At 37.2% G+C, this 21,242-nt stretch overlaps 3 protein-coding genes across 3 annotated transcripts; all 3 read right to left on the bottom strand.

Annotated features, from left to right (window-relative positions):
• Positions 1-807: 807 nt before the first annotated feature.
• LOC117916297 (calnexin homolog) lies at positions 808-6,201 on the bottom strand. The gene is made up of 7 exons (XM_034832254.1): positions 6,111-6,201; positions 5,934-6,016; positions 5,781-5,850; positions 1,750-2,879; positions 1,547-1,618; positions 1,324-1,440; positions 808-1,217 (listed from the first exon to the last, which is right to left on the bottom strand). The coding sequence occupies exons 2-7, from the start codon at positions 6,012-6,014 to the stop codon at positions 1,065-1,067; spliced, it is 1,623 nt and encodes a 540-aa protein (XP_034688145.1). The 5' UTR covers positions 6,015-6,016; positions 6,111-6,201; the 3' UTR covers positions 808-1,064.
• A 5,589-nt stretch (positions 6,202-11,790) lies between these two features.
• LOC117923635 (DNA replication licensing factor MCM2) lies at positions 11,791-18,574 on the bottom strand. Its single transcript, XM_034842028.1, has 17 exons — positions 18,289-18,574; positions 18,001-18,179; positions 16,641-16,816; positions 16,338-16,527; positions 15,988-16,207; positions 15,694-15,901; positions 15,261-15,395; positions 14,953-15,144; positions 14,697-14,869; positions 14,418-14,606; positions 14,211-14,327; positions 13,938-14,022; positions 13,705-13,857; positions 13,474-13,599; positions 13,212-13,394; positions 12,366-12,527; positions 11,791-12,265 (listed from the first exon to the last, which is right to left on the bottom strand). The coding sequence occupies exons 1-17, from the start codon at positions 18,546-18,548 to the stop codon at positions 12,149-12,151; spliced, it is 2,865 nt and encodes a 954-aa protein (XP_034697919.1). The 5' UTR covers positions 18,549-18,574; the 3' UTR covers positions 11,791-12,148.
• Positions 18,575-19,228: 654 nt separating this feature from the next.
• On the bottom strand, positions 19,229-20,105 carry LOC117923992. Its single transcript, XM_034842535.1, has one exon. It carries the CDS (start codon positions 19,908-19,910, stop codon positions 19,359-19,361), a length of 552 nt encoding a protein of 183 aa, XP_034698426.1. The 5' UTR covers positions 19,911-20,105; the 3' UTR covers positions 19,229-19,358.
• Between the last annotated feature and the right edge of the window lie 1,137 nt (positions 20,106-21,242).

Genomic DNA, 21,242 nt, shown 5'->3' with positions numbered 1-21,242 from the left:
TTAATTTAAAAGTTATTATAAATAATTTAATTTACATATTTATTATCATAAATTATAATTAAAACAGAGGAAATCATATAACAATGAAAATTGTAGAATAGTAAAAAAAAATTATAAAGATAATTAAAATAAATAAGTATAAAAAAGTAAAATGAAGATATAAACTTAAGAATAAGGTAATTATTCTTATTAATTACTTAAAATTATTTTTTATTTTAAATCATACCATTAAATTATTTTATCAAACATACTTAATTTACTTAAGTTATTAAACTATTTTACCAAACACCCACTAAATATAATTTTTAGTTGTAATTTTTTTATTTCAGAAAAAATAAAATGTGTATCCGCACTTAACATTTTATTTATTTTACAAAGAAACGACTAATTTTAGATGAAATCGTAGAAAATAAATTATTAATCTTCTGCACATCAGTACTCTCTTTTTGTCCGGTCCCATGACACCATATGGCGACAACGATATCTTTTCTCTGCCAAATAAAGATCTAAATTTGACTCATAGATTCAAGAATCCTGGCAACCATGCCATTCATGAAACATAAACTCCTTCGCTAATGATTATAAGAAAGAATGCTGCAACAGAGTAGATGATAATTCTGCACATCCTAACAATAGTAACCCTTGAACGTATGCACCAGCTATGGGGGTTATGAAACCTATCCGGCTCTGCTCAAGTAGCATTGGGTTCAGCACAATTTTAGAGTTAAATGCATAGTTTAGGTCAACTTCGCCATTTTAGCGTAAAATAACTTAACTCATTCCTCTTAACTTATCCAAATCAAGTGGTTGAAGAATGTAGAAAGGAAAAATCTGATAGGAGCAAAAGAGCAACAATAATCTCCTACAGAAAGGCATAAGTTGACATACAATAAGATCAGGACCATAAGAGTTTAGACCATCTATACTCTTCATGGGAGTATTCTACTTAACATGATACAAAAACTAAGGAACAACACTTATCAATAACTCAGCCACAGCTATAAACCACATGGCAGCTCAAAAATTCCCATTAGTAACAGCCACAGACCATTCATATACCTAGTTCAGGTATCCCTTCTAGTCCTCCTGCGAGGAGCAGCAGCGGCCGCATCTTCATTCTCATTCTCATTCTCATTCTCATCTTCTTTCTCTGCACTGCTTCCTTGATTATCAGAAGTCTCTGCAGCCACCTCATTCTTTGTCTCAGTGACATTGACCTGCAGGATATGTGGGAAGAGAACAAGGTGTTTAGACTAGGGAATTCCAATAATCAGCATTATGACTTTTACAAATAAAATTACAGTGTGAGCTGAAAAAGCATACCGCTGGTTTTTTCCCACCAAAAAGGATTTTAAAGAAAACCGACAAGATAACCACCACAATGGATACGAGGATGCCAATTGTCAAATTTGGTTGTTTTTCTCCCTTTTCAATGAGATCCTGCCAAACAAGCCCAATGATGAAATCTCTTATTAACTTTAATTAAGAGAAGATCCTAAACTGCTTTGCATTTATTCTTCTAGAAGGAAGAAGTTCAATAACTTACAAAGATCTGGACTTTGTAAGCACTCAAGAAAGGCAAGCCACCTATTTTGTAGAGAATGTCAAAAACTGCCTTCTGAAAGTAGTAGAAGAAATTTGTTAGCATGTATATTGACAGCAAGTCAAGAGTAAAATTAAAAGGAAAATAAAATCTAAATGGGATAAATAAATAAATTTAAAAAAAAAAAAAAAAAAAAAAAAGATCACCTGCAAGCCAGAGAGGCCATCTGAGAGACCAGATGCTGCTTCCTCAGCCTTTTGTTTTTCTTTCTCGATTTCAAACTTCAGCTTCCATGTAGTGTCCCTGTATGCTTCTGCAACCTTCTCATCATTGGCTATCAAAATATTATCAAACAAAACACCATCTTGCATTGTCCAAATCTCGATGCCAATGGCAGTAATAGGTTCAAAATCAGGTCTGTCGAGCTCAAAGTAATCAGGGTTTGGGATCTGCTGAGGCTTCCAAATGCCCTTATAATCTGGATTGTCAATTAGAGGGGCATGCCATTTTCCTTTGTAAGCAGGATTCCTCTTCATTGGCCTCTTCCACTCACCACATCCAGGTGCTATCTCACACTTTGGGTTATCAATTTTAGGAGCTTCCCATTCACCGTCCTCCTCATCATCCCAATCTTCTGGCTTTGAAGCATCAGGATCATCGATCTCCTCAGGCTCATCATCCAACCACCCTTCAGGCTTGACAGCTTCCTCATCTTCAATCTCCATGGGTGCATCCTCATCCCAATCATCTGGCTTCACTGCATTTGGGTCTGGAATCTTTGCCCTTTCATCCCAATCCTCTGGCTTCTTATCATTTGGATCCGGAATAGTCTCTGCAGGAATTAGAGCTGGCTCAAAATCTTCAGCTGAGAGGAAATTTGCCTTCTTCTTCTCTTCCCCATCAATCAGAATCCGCAGTTCATTATCAGGTTTCAATATTGCGGTGTAGACATGAGACAGTTTGTCAGAGGGCACAGAAGGAGGGTACTTGAGATGGTGCTCAACATATTTCCCACTTTTGGGGTTCTTGTGCTTAAGGATGAAGTGCACCTTGTTTGTCGACCCACATTTGTCTGGTCCAAACATTATGGAGTATGGAGAGTCATTATCAAACTCAGCAGGTTTCCATCCAGCCTCCTGGGGTCGGAGGTATTTCAAGTATGCACCACCACATTCCAATCCTTTCTGGAGCCGCACCTCAAATTGCAGAACAATGGTTCCATCTTTGAGACTAACGGCTTCATCAAGCTCTTTCACTATTGCATACTTCTTTGCCTGCTCACTGACAAGAAGCCCATAATCATCATGTCCCTCACTCTTTGAGTGTTTCCATATACCTAAATCAAAGGAGATAGATACACACTCATAATTTGCAAACAGAACAGCAACCATATGACAAAATCAAGACACATACAAAAAACCTTGGATCATTCATAATAGTGCATGTACATTCAGGAATGATATTGGCATTGATTGCAATTTCATAAGTACAAATTAGTAGAAAATATGAAATATATACTCCCATCATGTAGGACAATGTAGACCATGTTGCTCCTTCACTTTCATTACCAAAGATACCAGCAATAACGGGAAAGAAAGTAATTCCCATATGTAGCACCATTAAAAAATATATATAGGCTGACTCAACCAAGATTCATTTAAATACTAAAACTAAGACAAGTTTCCAGGTTTAGATGGATTGATCCAGTAAAATTGATAGGGAAACACACGTCTACAGTTTGGTAGACCCATATAATTGAGGCATCAAGAGGAGCACTACGAGAATTTAAAATAAGTTGACAAGGAGCACATAGCTACATATCATACGTAAATAGAGCTGACATACATGTTATCTACACACACACACACAAAATACATGGGTCAGAATTCTAGAAGGCATAAGAGGTTTATGAATTGATGTCAACATTAAAAAATGCTCAAGCAAAATGTCCAGCACAGGTATTGAGGCTACAATCATTTTATGTCAGCAGCTAAAACTGTGATGCCCTCCAAAGGACACATCCCATTGCACCTTAAAACCCTCCTAATGTTTAACATGATCACCTCATATATAAGATGATTTCAAAATCAAACTAGAAGTTGAAATGGAAAGGGGATGGTTTCCAATTTAATCATGCCAGTTCAACTACCCAGTCTGTAACGTAAAAAATGTGAGAGAGAAAAAAAGAAAAAAGAAACGAAAAGTGACACCTTTGTTAAAAAAAGATCATAGTCCAGTATAATTAAATAAAAGGCATAAGAAATGAATACAGTATCATATTCTCTTGTTATGCTTTGAGCTATTTGAAATGTTCATAGTAAATTTATATCTAAGCACATCCCTTCTATTCCTTCCATGCACTAGATTTTTTTAATGAAGTATGAAAGAAGGAATGTGAATGGACAGGAACTCATTTTGAGTATTATCATAATGGAGGAAAGAAAAGTGGTGTGTGGCCATTGCAGTGGAAGTAACACCAGCCTAGCAGACAAAGCTACTTGTAAAATTCAAATCAGTAATACAACTGTTCAAAGGATTCCTAGAACCCTATTCCAAGAAGTACAAAGGAATGCTACTGGGACTAGTCCCATGTACAAAAACACTGATTGAACATCTCCAAACACATAGCAACCTAGAAGAACTGGAAAGAAAAAATTATATGGCAAATGTGGTTACACAATGGAGGAATGACCAATAAGACTAGAGGTCCGTACCCTTGTTTGGCAGAATGACCCACAATCTGGACCCAAAACACCAATAACAAGAAATAACAGGGTTTTCTCTTTCTTCTTTTTTTTTTTTTTTTTTTTTTCATTACTGAAACCTTAAAGTTGTTTCTTTCTAAAGCTTTTTGATATATATGAACAAGTACTTCAGTTCTTACATACAAAGGAATCCAAGCATTTTGAGGCTTTGTTTCATGTAACAAGTCAATCATCCCAATGGATATCTCAAGGATCTAGAGCCACAGATCTATAATGTAGGTTTTGATTGTTGTAACAAATAATTGAAAGTATTTAGACCCACAAACCTAACATGTAGATTCCGTTGATCCATACGACTGCATGCAAAATTCAAATCAATGATATGATTTAAAAGCTAACAGTGAGTTCCATTACTTATTCAGGCTCCATTTGAATCTTGAAAGGAGTGGAGAAAATGAAAGAAAAATGTTGAAAATAGGTGGAGAAATGGATCCATTTTTATGTAAATTTATTCATTTACCTTTCCCTCGTTCTTTTCTGAATACATGCATCCATTGGTTGTAATAACATCAGAAATTCCATGCTCTTCCATGCATATTGAGGCCAATTATAGCATCAATAAGCCAATTTAGTTTGTTTTTCATGATATCTTGACTTGCAGTAATATGTTTCTCAGGGGTTTTTATTAATGCCAATTGAGAGAACACCTAACAATTAGACAGCCAACATAAAGTCTTCAGCCAGACTCACATAAATATTAATCTCTAAAAGATATCATAAAACAATGTGATGTGAATTACAAACTTGAATGAAGCAAAATGGCAAAACAGATTCATGCATCTGACCCCAAGTAGTCAAAAACTTGGCATAACGCTTTCTTGAGATTTAACATACTTAAAGCTTGCGTTCACCATTAATTGGAAGTGTAGGCAAACTGGGAAGGTAACATTACATAGGGTGCTGTGAGATCTACACTAATACACAGACATGATTCAATTATGGAAATACTGCAATAAACTGGAAAGAAACGTTGCTCCATGTTGTGAGTTATGAAGCTTTGATGGAGGTCCTGACACTTCTATTGCATTTGTTAAATGGTGTAAGCAGACAGCACGAGCTGGATAACTAAATAACTAAACCCGGACATGAAAATGCAGGGAAAAATCAAAAGCAAAGTTATTGAGAACCAGAACATACAAACCCACATCCTATAGCAAAAATGCCTCCAGATTCAGCTACAAAAGAGTTCAAACTTCAAACAGACACACAACATCTAACTGAAAGCTTGAGCTAATTGGTATAGACCACACAATTTAGGATTCAAAACTCCAGTAAACATAAAGGAACATAACAAGCAAGCCTTATACAGAACAGACAAAATCCAAGTGCATCAGTTTGTTTGTATGTTAAAAGCGAGAAACTTGAAATGAAGCAATCACAACGAGGATATTTGTTCCCAAGTAAAGTAGATACGGTTTAAGGGGGGGAGGGAAATGGGCATATTTGGACGAATCTCATAAATGAAAACGAACCTTTATAGTCGTCTTTCTCAGAAACAATCCAGCGCCCATCGAAAGACTCATCGAAGGACTCAATAAAGATCTACAATCAAAACCGGAAGAAAACAATCGCTTAAAAAAAGAAGCCTACAGATGAAAAAATCGGGTTTGGTTCGAACATCTTACCGGATCAGAAGCGCGGATCTGGAAGCCAACGCAAGAAATCACTACCAACACCAACACCGCACGGATCTGCCTTCCTTCCATTTCTATTTTATTTTGAAAAAGATCAGAACACTATAAGAAGAGAGAGATGAAAGCCCTAATAAACCCTAGAAACGTAGAGAGAGTGGAGGAACTTACCGTGAAATCCCTCAGCAGATGACCGCGAGAGCTACCACACACCTTCTCCCTTTCTGTTTTTAAGTTTGTTCTAGTAGGAGACACGTGCGGTGCACGGGGGGCCATACACGTGAGTGATGTTTGGTCACACATGAGTAATCATTATCGATAAGATGTTTTGATTAAATATATATTTAACTCACGATTACTTTGAAATTTCGTTAAATATCATTCTTTTTTCCTAATTTTCACTCTCCTTTTTTATTTAAAATAAAAATATATATGTTTAATAAAATTTCAAACCTACCTACCAACACTAAATGTATTTAACCAAAATTTAAAAATAAATAAATAATATAAAATTAATGAATGAACTATATATTCATCATATTTATTTTATATTTTTATATTTAACTTATTTTTCATTCTCAATTATGTTTCAAACACTAACCATAAAAAATTCCTTAAAATACCTAAAACAATGTGGATGTTGAAATTCCATAATGGATTTTCTTTTAATTTAAATTAAAATTAAATTTTCTCCATAATTAAATAATATATAATCTAAATATTTGTGTTTTCCAAAAATATTATTGTAAATATCAAGCATTTGACGAAATTAAATTTTATCAATAATTAAATAACATGTAATTTACCACAAGATTCAATCCAAACTTTTTTAAAAAAAAATCTTAAAATCAAACAAAATATAACCCACCACTTTTAGAAATCTTTTGATAATTTTACTAATAAATTTGTTTGTAATTTTTTTACTTAAGACATTTTTTAAAAAAAAAGTTATATAAAATAAGGTGATATCAATATAATGTCATTATTAAAATTTATTAAACATGAAAATCTAAACATTTAAAAAAAAAAACTCTTGGCACTAAAAAGAATTATTTGATAAATTATCAAATATTTTAATAAATTTTAATTTTATCAACAATTAAAGAACATATATAATTTAAATATTTATTTATTTAGTCTTAAATTAGTTACAATGTGATTAATTGGAAAATCTAAATTTTTGAAAAAAAACCTCAAAATATAACCCACCACTAAAAAAATTTAATAAAATATCAAATATAAAATTATAAAAAAATCATTTATCATTTAAAAGAAATTGCCACTAGCAAAAATATTTCATCTTGTTTGCTTGTAGACCTTTGATTTCATTTTTTAAGATATATCATCTAGTTTGTTTGTAGACCTTCATTTTTTTATTTTGTGTATGTGTGTATCACCACCTAAGAAAGATCATTTAGGGCAATGTCTAAGGCGAAAGCATTCAAGCATAGAGCAACCACTTGGCTAACATTATCAAATAATAGGATTTTGGGACAAACCACAGGGATTGTCGACACCCAGCAAGAGGTTGTTCGACGCCCCAACAACCAAATAACCTGGGAAAACCTCGACCAAAGTCCAACACCTCAAAATTGGTAATGAGTACAAACCCCGAAGATTATTGGGAACGACTTGTACAAATTACAAGGTATGAGGTACAATTCCCAAGTTGAAAAGACATTACTAATGGAATGCTTCCCAAAAAACACCATGCACCACCTCGACCAATAGCAAGTCGAAGTTTCCTAAGTTTTACTTAACACAAGTTCCTTCCTAATGGAAAAGCCAATTGCATATCTACCAATCAACATCCACTAGGGAAAAATTAGAAAAGCTAATGATGGGCAAACGAGATAAGGGTAAAGGAAAAAAAAAACTACACTTAATACTAAATGTTGGCTTAGTCTATTGGTTCCATAAAGGTTGGTCAACACTTACCAATAATTCCTTAGGATCTTATGGTCTCAAAAGGTTCTTGCACCAATAATTGGTGTCATTTGTGGGAAGCCGACAAAAGCTAACTATGGTGACCACACGGGCAAACAATCAAGCCGATGAAGCATACATTTCTCCAGCTATAGAAAAAAGACCTTAGGCATTCGAATTTGACCCAATCGAATGTAGAATGTAGCTAGACGAACTAAGAGGGGTTGCTAATAAACTCAAGCAGGTTAACAAAGCCAAGGCCGCACAACTAAGTGTTACTATTTGATTGCTCTTAGAAAGGGAAAAGACAAAGACGAGACTTGTAAAAAAAAAAAAAAAAGGTTTTTTAGGAGTCCCAAATGGCCTATGTAGAAAAGAATGCCCACAAAGCATTCTACTAAGCCTATAAAAATACCCATGAAACATTCGACTAAGCTGAAAAAAATTCCCACGAAGCATTCAACAAAGTCCTAAAGAATGCTTACGAAGCATTCAACCAAGTTGAAAAGAATGCCAATAAAACATTAGATCAAACATAAAAAATGCCCATGAAACATTCTCTCATGCCTAAAAAAATGCTCGCAAAGCATTCCACAAAACCTAAAAAAATGCATGTGAAGCATTCAATTAAGCCGAAAAGAATGCCTATGAAGCATTCGACCATGCCACATAAGGTTAATAGCCCAGGTGTGCCCACGAAGCACTCGACTAGACCACCGACAATTAGCCAAGGGGTGCCCACGAAGCACTCAACCATGCCACATAAGCTTAGTGGCCTAAGTATGCCCACAAAGCACTTGATTAAACTACCAACAAATAGCCAATGAGTGCCTATGAAGCACTCAACCATGCCACAGAAGCTTAATGGCCTAAGTGTGCCCACAAAGCATTTGATTAAACCACCAACAAATAGCCAAGGAGTGCCCACAAAGCACTCGACCATGCCATGTAAGCTCAAAGGCCTGGGTGTGCCCACGAAACACTTGGTTAGATCACCCACAAATAGCAAGCACTCAACCATATAACATGAGCTTAGTGACCTAGATATGCCCGTAAAGTGCCTAATTAGGCCGCCAACAAAAAGTCAATGAGTACCCACGAAGCACTTAGCCAAGTCACATGAACTTAACGGCCTAGGTGTACCCACAAAGCACTTGGTCATGTCGCCAACAAATCGCCAAGATGTGCCCACGAGGCACTGGAATCTTGCGGCCCAAGTGTGCCCACAAAGCACCTAGCCAAGCACATAAACCTTGCAACCTGGATCGAAAAGCACCCGACTTGGAGTGCTCCCAAAAACCTGATCGAACCAAAACCACCTAACAACCATCCCACACATAATCGAACTATGACCCAAAAACAAATATATCGCAAACATCTAATAAAATTAAGAAAATATAGAAAACATATTGCAAATATCCAATGAAGTCTAGGAAATTATTGCATATATCTATTACACAAAAAATGTCTATAACCAAAAATGGGCCAATCTTCCCTCACAATTCTCTCAAGTAATAGCACCAAAAGTATTTTTAGTAGTTTCCTTAGTTTCGAATATGTCGCCAGCACCCCTATCAGCATCAGCCATATCCCTAAAGCATTCCCAATTACGAAAAGAAGGCATTGTGTGTACCACCGCTCGAGAAGGATCATTTAGTCGATATCCGGACGAAAACATTTAAGTATAGAGCAAACCATACTCCAACCACCCCATTTATAACGATGCCAAAAGGCATTAAGTAACCACCCCCTCTTTATAGCAGATGTAGTTTTAAAAAAGCAACTCATCATAGCACCTATGGCGTACTCCCCCATATGATAAGACACAAGGACACCTAACACATCCCTTCAACTTTTCAAACACTCAATTCCCCGTATGCTAATGTTTCTTGCTTGGAATGTATGGCTTCATCCCGCACCTCCCTACTGCGAAAAGGGGATTTGTGTGTACCACCACTCAAGAAGGATCACTCAGGGTGATATCTAGGTAAAAACATTTGGGTATAGAGCAACTACTTGGCTAACATTATCAGATAATGGGATTTTGGGACAAACCATCGAGAGTGTCGACACCCAACGAGGGGTCATCCAATGCCTTATCAATCAAATAGGTTGGGAAAACCTCAACGAAAATCCAACACCTCAAAATGGGTAATGGGTACAAACCTCGAAGATTATTGGGAACAACTTTTACAAATTACAAGGTATAATTCTCAAGTTGAAAAGATATTACCAATGGAATGCTTTCCAAGAAAACACCCACACATCACCTAACATGCGCCACCTCGACCAATAGTAAGACCTATGAAGTTTCCCAAGTTTGACCTAATACAAGTTCATTTCCAAGGAAAAAGCCAACTGTATGTCCACCAATCAACATCCTCCATAGAAAAACTTTAAAAGCTAATGATAAGCAAATGAGAAAGGGGAAGAAGAAGAAAGGTAGGAGAAAAAAAATACACTTGATACCGAATATTGGCTCAGTTTGTTGGTTCCATAGATGCTGGTCAACACTTCCCAACAATTCCTTAGGATCTTATGGTCTCAAAAGGTTCTTGCACCAACAGTGCATTTATTCCATCTCTCCCCTTCTATTCATTTCCTTTGATTTCATTTTTTTATACGATTCACTCACAATCATATAAATACTATCACTCAAAGTCTAAAGGATTCTCATGATTGCATGATTAAGAGAAGTTCATACATATATTATGTCACAAAATTTTTTCTCTCATCGTGTCTTATAGGATTGTAGCACCAAGCAAATTGATACCTTTTGTGAGGTTAAACAAATCGACACCTCTTATGAAGACAAATAAACTCTCGTACTAAGATCAAATAGTAACTTTGATACCATTTGTAACCACTTTTTTTTCTAATTATATACATATTATCTACTCTGAATCCAAAGACCTTCGTGTGTGTGTGTATATATTTTCCTTGGAAATGAAATGTTACATTAACCTTATTTTTGTTTTCATTTATATCATTACTAATGATTCAGATTTGGTCAGTCCTTTAATCTCCTTTCTTTTATATCATTATTAATTATTCAAATATGATTACATATTTTAACCAACACTGAAAAATTCAGTTTTATACCATTCATATATCTTAATATCTTTCATTAAAAATGTATGATGAATCAAGAAATATCATGTGTGCACCTGATTCCACTTCACTCCCATTGTTTCATATCCCACTTTCTTATTATTTAATGCTTTTTTAAATCTTACTCTCATTATTGTGTATCATTTTTCTTTTTGATTTGTATTTTCTTTCAATGGTTTAGTTTTGTCAAACACAAAACAGCATCACTTCTGTATAGATTTTTCTTACTATTATGTATTTGTTCCTTTTCCTATCTGAGCATATAACAAATATACATTTTTGAAAGAGTTGTTGTGAGTATTTGAATTTCATACAAATGGTTGGCAATTGGGCATCTACTTTTTCTTTTTTTCCCGCCCTGTTCTATTGCGTCTATCCATTTGGTGTGGACCAATGATGATTCTTTACAACCAATAGCATCAGATCTGGGAGTCTTTCCTTGCAATTCACGCTTCCATGGCCCCACTCCCCACTCGAATGTCTCCAAAATTTAGCTACCATATGACTTGGTAATTTTGGTAAATCTGCATTCGGACCCTTCAATTTGGATGCCCATTTCTTTCATGGGCATTTAAATTTGGTTTTAAGTTTCTCTCGTCAGTTTCAATTTTAACTACAATCAACTTGCCGTCCAATTCCCTGCAATAATCAGAAATTTTAAAGATTTTTTAAATCGCCGATGGAACATTAAACTCCGATTTCCCCCCACCGTAAGTAACCATCAATTTTGGCATCATCTTGAAGCAAACTGAAACACACCCTCTGGCCCTTTTATGGGATAATGCCTTGCACAGGAAGCTAAGTTGCATCACAGTTCAGATGAAATAGGCAGCAAACACCCACCCAATCTATACTGCATTCTTGCCATTTACCAAAGATTTTTCTATCCTTACCTGCACAACTTATTAAAACCAAATGGGAAATGTTCAGTCCCTACAATTCACTTCAATACCCATCATTCAGTACTAATCCCATCCCCATTCAAATCACTGTAATTTGTATGTCTAATAGAAATCCTGTTTTAATTTCAATACATTAAAGAACAGATGAGATCTGGGTTGATGTCGAATTCCACTCTGCTTCATTTGAATAACCAGAACAATTTAGGACCATTAACTTTGCTTGCTTTGCAAACTCCACTGTCCGTGCATTAATTTAGTTACATTTTGGCATCATCTTGCAAGGCGATGCCTGATCACACCCCGCTCTGCATCCAACTCAAAGTGGGCCCTAGAGAACTGAGTGCTTGAAAAGAATGGTTTAAGATCATAGATTTCATAATCCTGTGCCTGCTCAAAATGAAACCAGTTCCAGAAGTTAAGATGGTAGAACGGCCATTTAGTTGAATTATATGATGAGGACAACGTAGAAGAGTTCTAATTCCATTACCTTGCTTTGCAACTCCTCCACTTTCACATCAATATGGGGAAGTCCTGAACTTGACCCAGATACAATCTCTTCAAAGTGCAGTGCATCCTTGACAAGCCCTCTTAGGAGATACAGGAGTAGTTCATTGTAATCCTTTTTGAAGGTCATGTACTTTTTGAAGCTCTGCAACAAATTCCAAATACTGGTCAAAACAATTCTCTAGGAATTAACTATTGGCAGACTTCAAAATCTTATGTAACAAGCCGTAATTCGTTCAAGGAAAGGCAAAATTTCTCATGTTTAAATAAGTTAATTAGTATAGCTGGCTCATAATGGCAATTATCTTCTGAGGGTCAGCAACGCTTTGAAGATTTAGGACCCAGTCTTTGGCTCAAGATGCTTGAGAAAATATCAAGTGTTCATACTTTGGTTCCCTAGAAGGGGCACAAAACTTCTTCCAAATTCAGCTACAAATCCAGGTCGAGTTTCTAGAGATTGCTTTTTCATCTTTTGGCACAATTGGTGTTATACATGGAAGGCATAGTGCATAGTACCAATAACAAGCATTGGAATTCAATGCCTGCAACAAGAGGGTGGTGCCCCAGAATCTAGACTACAAGTATTCTTAGAGCAACCCTATAATCATGATTCTACATAATGCTATTGTGCAGTTGAGACATCAGATGTTAAAGACATTAACAAAATTAAGCAAAATTAAGGAAAAAAAATTAAATGTGGCGGTCAAACTATTTCATTCTGCAGTATCCATTGATTCCAATGATAGGATCATTGGACAAACATATAGAATATATTCTAAGAGAAAAAGAATGGTTAAGGAATGCAAAGGCAAATATATCTTTTCAGTACCTTTTGTAGAGCTTTCTGCACCCCGAATTTTTGTGTTGAAATGAAAGAATCAAGCAGGACACGAATAGCCATGTCAACATCTTCCTGGGTAACATGCTGTCTGAGGTGCATTCTGGCATGTGCTTCAGACATCCGTATCATTGATTCTATATGCCTTACTGCTATTGGGACTCCTTGTCCATGCTAAACATGCAGGATATGTCATGAGATGATCAACTAACAAGATAAGTCCTAACTCGAAATTAGCAAGGGAAAGTCTCACCGAAGATTCTCTCCGCAGCTCAGCATAAACATGTGTGAGCTTGTTCAGATCTGCGTCATGCAACCTTGGGAAGACATTCAACTTAGCATAAGTCAAGTATTTCTTCAGCAAATCTTGAGAGAGTATCTGATAAGAAGAAAAACTCTTAAGAAATCCAGAACAGGAAATTTAAGTTCAAGCAGATTTACAAGCCACTGAATGAGAGACTGGATAAGAGCCCAAGATTGGAACCTCAGGATCAAGAGGCCTGGCAGATGGTTGAATATCATCTTGGGAATTGCTCAAGGACTTATCCTCTACATTAGTGCCCTTGGGTTGTGACTTGAAATGACTATCAACCACAAACTTTGCAAGCATCTCGTCTGTGACTGGGTCAACAACGTCCTGCATTAAACAAGTTTCCCCCGTGTTTAAAGCAACACATAGAAATGTAAAGGAAAAGATAAGAGTAGTAGAAAAATAACCTTGACAACACAGAGGACATCAAACCGAGAAACGATTGGATCTGTCAATTCAACATTTTGTGAAAATGTCTTCGAGGAATCATATCTGGAAACAGGATTTTTGGTCAGAATCAAAATTTTGAAGCAACAGATGATTAAATTGCAGATCATTCAGCAAGAGGCTACAATGCATGGTTTGTAGATTAGGCTCATTCATTTTTCATCAGTGCAGTAAAATCAAGTTAATGCCCCTTAGCTTATTTCTACATAAAATAAATCTATCTACTGGCATACCTTCCTCCAATTGGATTTGCAGCAGCAATGACAGAGCAGCGAGCCTGGAGAGAAGTGACAATCCCAGCCTTTGATATGCTAATACTCTGCTGTTCCATTGCTTCGTGGATGCTCACTCTAATAGAGGATATAAACTTTCTTGTTCACATGATACAAATTTTTGCAAGGGATTGAAGTACCAAAATATATGTACATACATTTCCTTACCTGTCTTGATCATTCATCTTGTCAAACTCATCAATTAGACAGATTCCTTTATCTGCTAGAACAAGAGCCCCTCCTTCAAGTGTCCATTCGCGTGTGACAGGATCCTTGTGTACTGATGCTGTGAGACCCACAGCGGAAGCACCTTTACCAGTGGTATACACAGCTCTCTGCCCGGTCTTTTCGACATACCTTGGGGAAAAAATGTTTTTTTGGAAGTTAACAACTGATTGCCATTATCAAACCAGTCAAGCCACTCAGATTAATTGGGGTCGGTCTTACTTTAAAAACTGTGATTTGGCAGTGCCTGGATCACCAAGGAGAAGTACATTTATGTCTCCTCGCAACCTATGTTTCCCTTCAACATTTTTTTCTTGGCCTCCAAACATTGCAAGAGCCATTGCAGTTTTTATATCCTCGTGGCCATAGATTGATGGTGCAATGGACTTGACAATCTGAAATTTTAGTCATAAACTTTTGTGAGTAAATCATGATATAACAGAGAAAGAGTTGATAAAAAGCATGCTAAGTAACAAACCCTTTCTCCAATCCTGGGATCTTTAGCCAACTTCTCAATTTCCTCTTTGTCCTCCTGGGTAAGTTTGTAAGCAGAAAAGAGATCCTGCTTCTTTGTGACATAATTTGCCTCGACTACAGTGGCAAATACAGGAAATCCATTCTTCGTATTCAGGGAAAGGTCAAAATTATTCGTGTAAATACCTGTGACCTCCTGAAATAAATCACATGGAACATGAAACAGAAGTTCAGGTGGTAATCCCTATCATAACCAGGATAATCAAGTGCAACAAAAACCAGATAAAAGAAGTGTAGACATAAGGGTATTACAATCTCTTCCCCCGGGCGGGCACAATCAATCAAATCGTTCAAGAGTATCACTTCCTTGTATCTAGGAAGACGACCTGCTGGCACGATACCTGGGCTCTCCTGGAGAGTGAGTTTTTGATAGTTCCTGTATATCGTCTGCAGAAAGGTATGTAAACCAAAATTGAGTTTGAACTTGTTTCATTAAGGCTCCATTTCATAATCCAGCAAGGTTGGAAAAAAAGGAAACTAAAAATTTGAGTCTCACGTTTTATTTTATTTGGGAATCTGTAAAGCAAGAACCTCCTTACTACAACAATTTGGCTAAATTGAGGTGTGTTATGTCATTTTTGGTTAGCCAAAGAGACATGAACTAGGACACAACTTTTCTATCAGTTCGTCCCTTGGTTTCAGTAGCAAAAGAAATGAGATATAAACACAAATTGAAAAACTTCACCTGCTCGATATTGACAGTGAATGGTCCTTTTGATTGGCATTCTGGGCAAGACCCGACCTTGACTTCTGAATATGAATTCTGGAAGAATGGCCCCAGAATCATTCCACATTTGTTGCAGTCATACTTTACCTGCTGTAACTGTGGGAAGACCCCAGAACGTCGGGTTACAACTCCCCCAATACGAATCATGGTGTTCAAATGAATCTGCCTGGAAAACACCAAACATTGGTGAACTTGGAACCCAAATAGGACTTTAATAAGATGCAAAGTATCTGACAATGATTTCCAAGTTACCGTATGTTGCGTATCTGATCATAAACCGGTAAGTTGGTGATGCGGACGTAGATCTTTTGGTGAATATTTTTGTAGTTTGGATGTAAATCAAAGACAACATTCTTGGCTACGTCTTCCATGACCTCAAGGACAGATTGAGGGGCATCAGCCAGCCAGATAGCAATATTGGGATGGATATAGATGAACTGTTTGTAATCAATCTCCAAACTACACTTGTTAGCTGCATATACAGTATTAGATTAGTCCATATAAAAAACATGAGCAACTAAATAGATGAGCCAGGAGGGGATAATCACAGTTCACTTTTACAATTTCACACGTTAAAAACGAAGCACAAGGAGATATTCTACCTGAGACCATCTCATTTATCAGTCGCACATATTCAAAATCACCATGTTCATTCTTTGGGTTCACATAGGTGAGTACGAATTCCTTAAACTTCTTTGCAATGAAGCGGCGCACTTCATCTCTAGTAACCCATTCCCTTAGCGTTCCTTGAACACGGTACATCTCGAACTCACCATCATCATCATCATCATCCTGCATGAGGAACCCATCAGTAAAAGGAATGGACACAAGATGTAATTCACAATTCTGATGGGGCATCTATGAATTAAGTAAATAGGAGATCAGAGCTGCAGAGAACAAGATACCTCGTATGGTTCATCATCAGTCTGATCAGTCATGGGAACATCCTCTCGTGAGTGTCCTCGTGACCTTCCTGGCGAACTTAACATCGCATCAGCATCATCATAGCTTCTTGCTGCAGCTGGAGGCCTAAAATCTGCTCTTGATCTTTTTGAAGGCCTATGGTTGTCATCATCAGTATCTGCAACCAAAATTGCAAATTTATAAAATTTCCACCATGGTTCTTCTGCATCATATTATTGACCAAGCAGTATATATGCCAATAAAAAAGGAAATATATAACATTTAACTCTGCCAAAATCAGAAATCAACTGACACAGCTGACACCAAATTTCAACTTTATTTTCAAAGAGAATCATCTGAGAGATGTACTCATACTGCATTCACATGCAACCTAATGCTGTGAGTTTGATCCCATCACTTCAGTACATGTGTGTATGCAAAAGAATTTGATGACATAATATGAATAAATTGGTAACACATGATTCAATCTTCCATGTAATTGAATTGGAACTGCAGACAAAAAAAATTCCTGCAAAGAGTTCAGCTCAAAGCTTCTGCCAGACTGTACTTGAAACATATTAATTAATAGTAGATGAAAGAACCATTAACAGCAGTTTCTTTTAACTGGAAATGATAAGGCGGATGATAATATGAGAAGCAGAGGGCACAAAAACAATGATACATGGACTATTCCATTAGCAACTTTTAGTAACTGCACTCATTAGTTGTGCAATGATCAAACCACTGCAGCTAAAAGCAAAATTGAAAAATTTCCCTTATTTATTTCCAGTAATATCAAAATTGTTCAATTGCATGTCTGACATGGGGTAGGGCATAAACAATGAGTGCCTTACATCTTTTAAGTGGAGGATGAAGCAATTCTATTAAAGTAGACGGCTTAAACTTCTCTAGGTTCTCTATTAGTAACGTAATTGTTATTCTGTTTAGCAATCTAATCCATTTGTGAGGATAAAACCCTCAGCATCATCGATTGGATTGGTGATTTCTTTACATCTTTTGTCACAAAGTTGATACATTTGAAAATGTGAAAATTGGGGAGGTAGGCCTACAATTAAAAAAAAAAAAGATTGATGACCAGACAACAATCACAATAGGCTTCCACCATGCAAATACCACAACCTACCAGGTTTCAAATGCCCCATTCTTCCAATTTGATTTCAAATATACTCTCTAAAAGTCCCTCCGTGGTTTAAGACAACAAATTTAAACAAGCTTTAGAGCATGGATAGTGCAGAATCACAACACAAAGTTTAATCAGAGAGCTGAGTTCAATTCAGGGCAGGAACTAGGGTTTGTTGTTTAAAAAGAGGAGATTAAACCAGATTACCAAAAGGGAATCACCTTGGTCGAGAAGAAGACGAGGAAGCTTCGTCTCAGTGATGCGAGTATCTCTAGTGTCGAGCTCCATCTCAGCAGCCCTTCGATCCTCCATGATCTGATCCAAATCCCTCTCATCTTCCAGAGACTCGTCAAGTCCCAACGATTCATACTGGTCGTGCTCATCCATCCTCCGATAATCGCTACATTTCAGAACACACGGCATTCCATAAGAACAACGCTACCAAACTCAGAACAAAAACAAACAAATAGAGAAACAAAAAAATAAAGAATATGTAAACAAATACAGACTCCATGAAATTGTCGTTGTAAAGATCCTCGCCTTCCCCCTCGTCCTCCACATCTTCTGGTTCGTCTCTGATGATGTGGGGATCGACGGCGGCCTCATCTTCGTCGGAGTAGTTCTCGGAAGTGCGGCTGGGAGGGAGTTGATCGGTGTTGAAACCAGCAGAGGTGGGCGAATCGGGTGTGGATGGTGGATTTCCGGAATTACCAGCGTCGGAATCGCTAGGCCGTGGATGTGGATCCGAGTTCGAAGCTTCTCCCGCCATTTTTGTGAGGCTTTACTGCGTCAGGAACTGTTCTTCGCCCTTCGCCCTAAGCTATTATTCCGATAAGGCTCTTCCTTTTGGCGGGAAGTTTTGGCGCCAAATATGCATACGTGGCATTGCTTCGAACTGGGCTTACGTATGGCCCAGTCTCCATAACAACTCTACTGGGGCCAACTTTAGTCTGGCCCAAATTTAATTGTGTAATGAATCAAAAGTTAAGCTTCAGCCCAGCCGAAGAAACGTACATTTGGATTGGATTTTATTTTCCCCCTCCTTGCATGCATTTGGATAATTTTAAAAACGAAAATAAGGATAATATTATGTCTCCGCCCTTTTTCTTTTACATTGAAAATTTGTTTCATATTTAATAATTTTCTCCTTTCTCCTTTCTAATTTTCTTCTTCCACTAATATAGCCATTCCTAGTTTTGGGGCAAGTTGGCAAGTAGGCATTGGGCACCTTGGTGCGATGGCGAGTTAAGGTTGGTGTTTCCTCTAATTGAAGGATGGCCCCCTTTTTTTTACTTGAAAGCTAAGGAAGAATCTTGTTTTTTTTTTTTTAACTTCTTCCAATAAGATTTGAAAATGCATATGATTAGTGGTGCATTTTTTATACCTATATATCCTTTGGTGCTCTAATTGGACCATATGTATCAAAAATTTCAAATATTAATAGTGTGACATTTTTATTGAAAAACAAAACTTTACACAAGTACATATCAGGCTCTGATGCAGCTCACTGGCTAATAAATTAATGGTGAAAACCGAAAAGACCATTCACATCATCACATACACCACTCCTTCCCTGCAACTAGACGCCTCTCTGGAGCATCTCTTGATATCTTTTGAAAGACTCCAGCTTCTGCATGCGCATCTGTTTATGGAACCTCGTTATAAACAAGTCAGCCACATGATCAATCTCATCTTCCAATCTGAATTCCTCTCCCTCCTCCTCCTTCCCATTCTTCACCATATCTATAATGGATCCACCCCTCATGTCCACCTCCTCCTCTTCCTCTTCAAACAGACAGTGAGTAAGATCTGGGTACTTTCCATCGTCATCCTCTGCTCTCTCCACCAGCTGATACGTGCGGCTTGGGCTCCACTCCACCTCACTGTGAAGGACTACCACAGCCTTGCTCTGCTCACCCACCTCGTCTTCACCCCCATGCTGCCCCAGAATGCTGTGAATCTTTTCCGATATGGAGTGGAGCAACACCTTCTTGCTCCTCAAGAATGAGAACATCAGTATGCGAGACTTCAAGGCACTTGTTTTGCTCTTGACCGCCATGGATTTTGTTTTCGCAATGGAAGTCAGCAGTGCAATGATCTGTTTCAAGACCACTGAAGCCCCGTTCTTCATGTTCGCCACCGACCTAAGTTGCAACTATATATATCAAATACAATGAGAAACTAAATATGAAAGAAGAGCTGAAACTCAAGAGGAGATATCTGATATTGTGGGAGCAGTGTTTGACATGAAGCAAATACTGGAGAGCTTGATGGGTTTATATAGAAACCAGTATGGGGGTGGTGAAAAGTTTTGAAAAGGGAATTCTGCAGATCAGCAAAGTAATCTGCTGCTACACCACGTGTGGCATTGAATTATTGGATGGTGGCACATTGCCCTGATGTTTCCATGAATCTTCAAGGTTATTTCCGGAGGGCTCGCACGCTCTTTCAGGTTCTATATTACCTAAATGACTTTAGCACAGGCAGGCAAAAAGCTAAAGCCAATGAGAAGGCATGTTAGGCTTCTTGTCCTCTACTGGTTTTGTAGCTTTTGTAAACTTGTTTATTTGTTTGATAGGTACCCCTTTTTTTCTCAAGATCTCGTGTTGGGTCGGTTTGTAGGGTTAAATGTGGAATGAGATGAATTTGAGCCCTATCTGATCGATCGATATCAGAAGTTCAGAACTCATGAACTAATGTTGAAACCACTAGTTAATTAATGGGTCCTTCCCAATAAGTGAATTATCATGTCAAATCCTGAACAAAATTGACTGAAAAACAGCCCACAAAACTCTTATCTGCAGCCTGTGCCAGTTGTCAGTTGATCAATCTACCCAGTAGGTCATCTCTAGTTAACTTTTCAGAACACATCGGTTATTTTAAAGACCGATAACCAGGATATCTGTCATCCAAGTTACGGATACATGAACATCTGTTTTTAATTAAAGTTAAAGCTAAAGATACTGTGGACTAATGATAAAATTAAGTAATTCATACCATGGTGGTATGATCAGCTTTACATTAGCAAGTAGGCATGCACATGCTTTGGTTCCTCTGATGCCTAAAACCGAAAAAAAGCATCAAGTTTTGCAAGGAACATCGCCCCCTGCTGGGCTTTTCAGAGATGGAGATAGAGATAATTCGTAGTTCATGTGCTGAAACAATCAGCATCAATTAACATTTTGGGAAGTTTTTGAGAAAAATATTTAAGTCTCACTTTCTTCTTTTTAAAGGGAAAGAATCCCAGAGCGTAGAGCTTTCTAGTTGTCATTCACCAGTCTTAAAAGCAAGACGGACGGCTTGCATTATATCCACTTAAAACATAGAACAAGTTGGTTTTCTGAGATTATATTTTTGGTGGAAAAGATTGCCATATCCAGTGCAGTCAAGCTTTTTAGCATACTGAAGAGATTCATTGGGGTCGATACAGTTAATTAAACAGCAGTGCTTGCCTAACTTCCAC

The sequence above is a fragment of the Vitis riparia genome, chromosome 1, assembly GCF_004353265.1.
Source record: "Vitis riparia cultivar Riparia Gloire de Montpellier isolate 1030 chromosome 1, EGFV_Vit.rip_1.0, whole genome shotgun sequence".
NCBI classification, from domain to species: Eukaryota; Viridiplantae; Streptophyta; class Magnoliopsida; order Vitales; family Vitaceae; genus Vitis; species Vitis riparia.
The sequence above is the reverse complement of the archived record's forward strand: the minus strand, read 5'-3'. Positions and strand labels throughout refer to the sequence as shown.

What these genes read in the sequence shown, in the direction of transcription:
- LOC117916297 (XM_034832254.1), bottom strand. Translation starts at nt 6,014, where the DNA reads ATGGAAGGAAGGCAGATCCGTGCGGTGTTGGTGTTGGTAGTGATTTCT. An exon ending in ATGGCCTCTCTGGCTTGCAG is followed by an intron (nt 1,619 to 1,749) that starts GTGATCTTTTTT and finishes TACTACTTTCAG; the next exon opens with AAGGCAGTTTTTGACATTCT. An exon ending in CTTACAAAGTCCAGATCTTT is followed by an intron (nt 1,441 to 1,546) that starts GTAAGTTATTGA and finishes CTTGTTTGGCAG; the next exon opens with GATCTCATTGAAAAGGGAGA.
- LOC117923635 (XM_034842028.1), bottom strand. Translation starts at nt 18,548, where the DNA reads ATGGCGGGAGAAGCTTCGAACTCGGATCCACATCCACGGCCTAGCGAT. An exon ending in CCCGCCCGGGGGAAGAGATT is followed by an intron (nt 15,145 to 15,260) that starts GTAATACCCTTA and finishes GATTTATTTCAG; the next exon opens with GAGGTCACAGGTATTTACAC. An exon ending in GCAAATCCAATTGGAGGAAG is followed by an intron (nt 14,023 to 14,210) that starts GTATGCCAGTAG and finishes TCCTGTTTCCAG; the next exon opens with ATATGATTCCTCGAAGACAT.
- LOC117923992 (XM_034842535.1), bottom strand. Translation starts at nt 19,910, where the DNA reads ATGAAGAACGGGGCTTCAGTGGTCTTGAAACAGATCATTGCACTGCTG.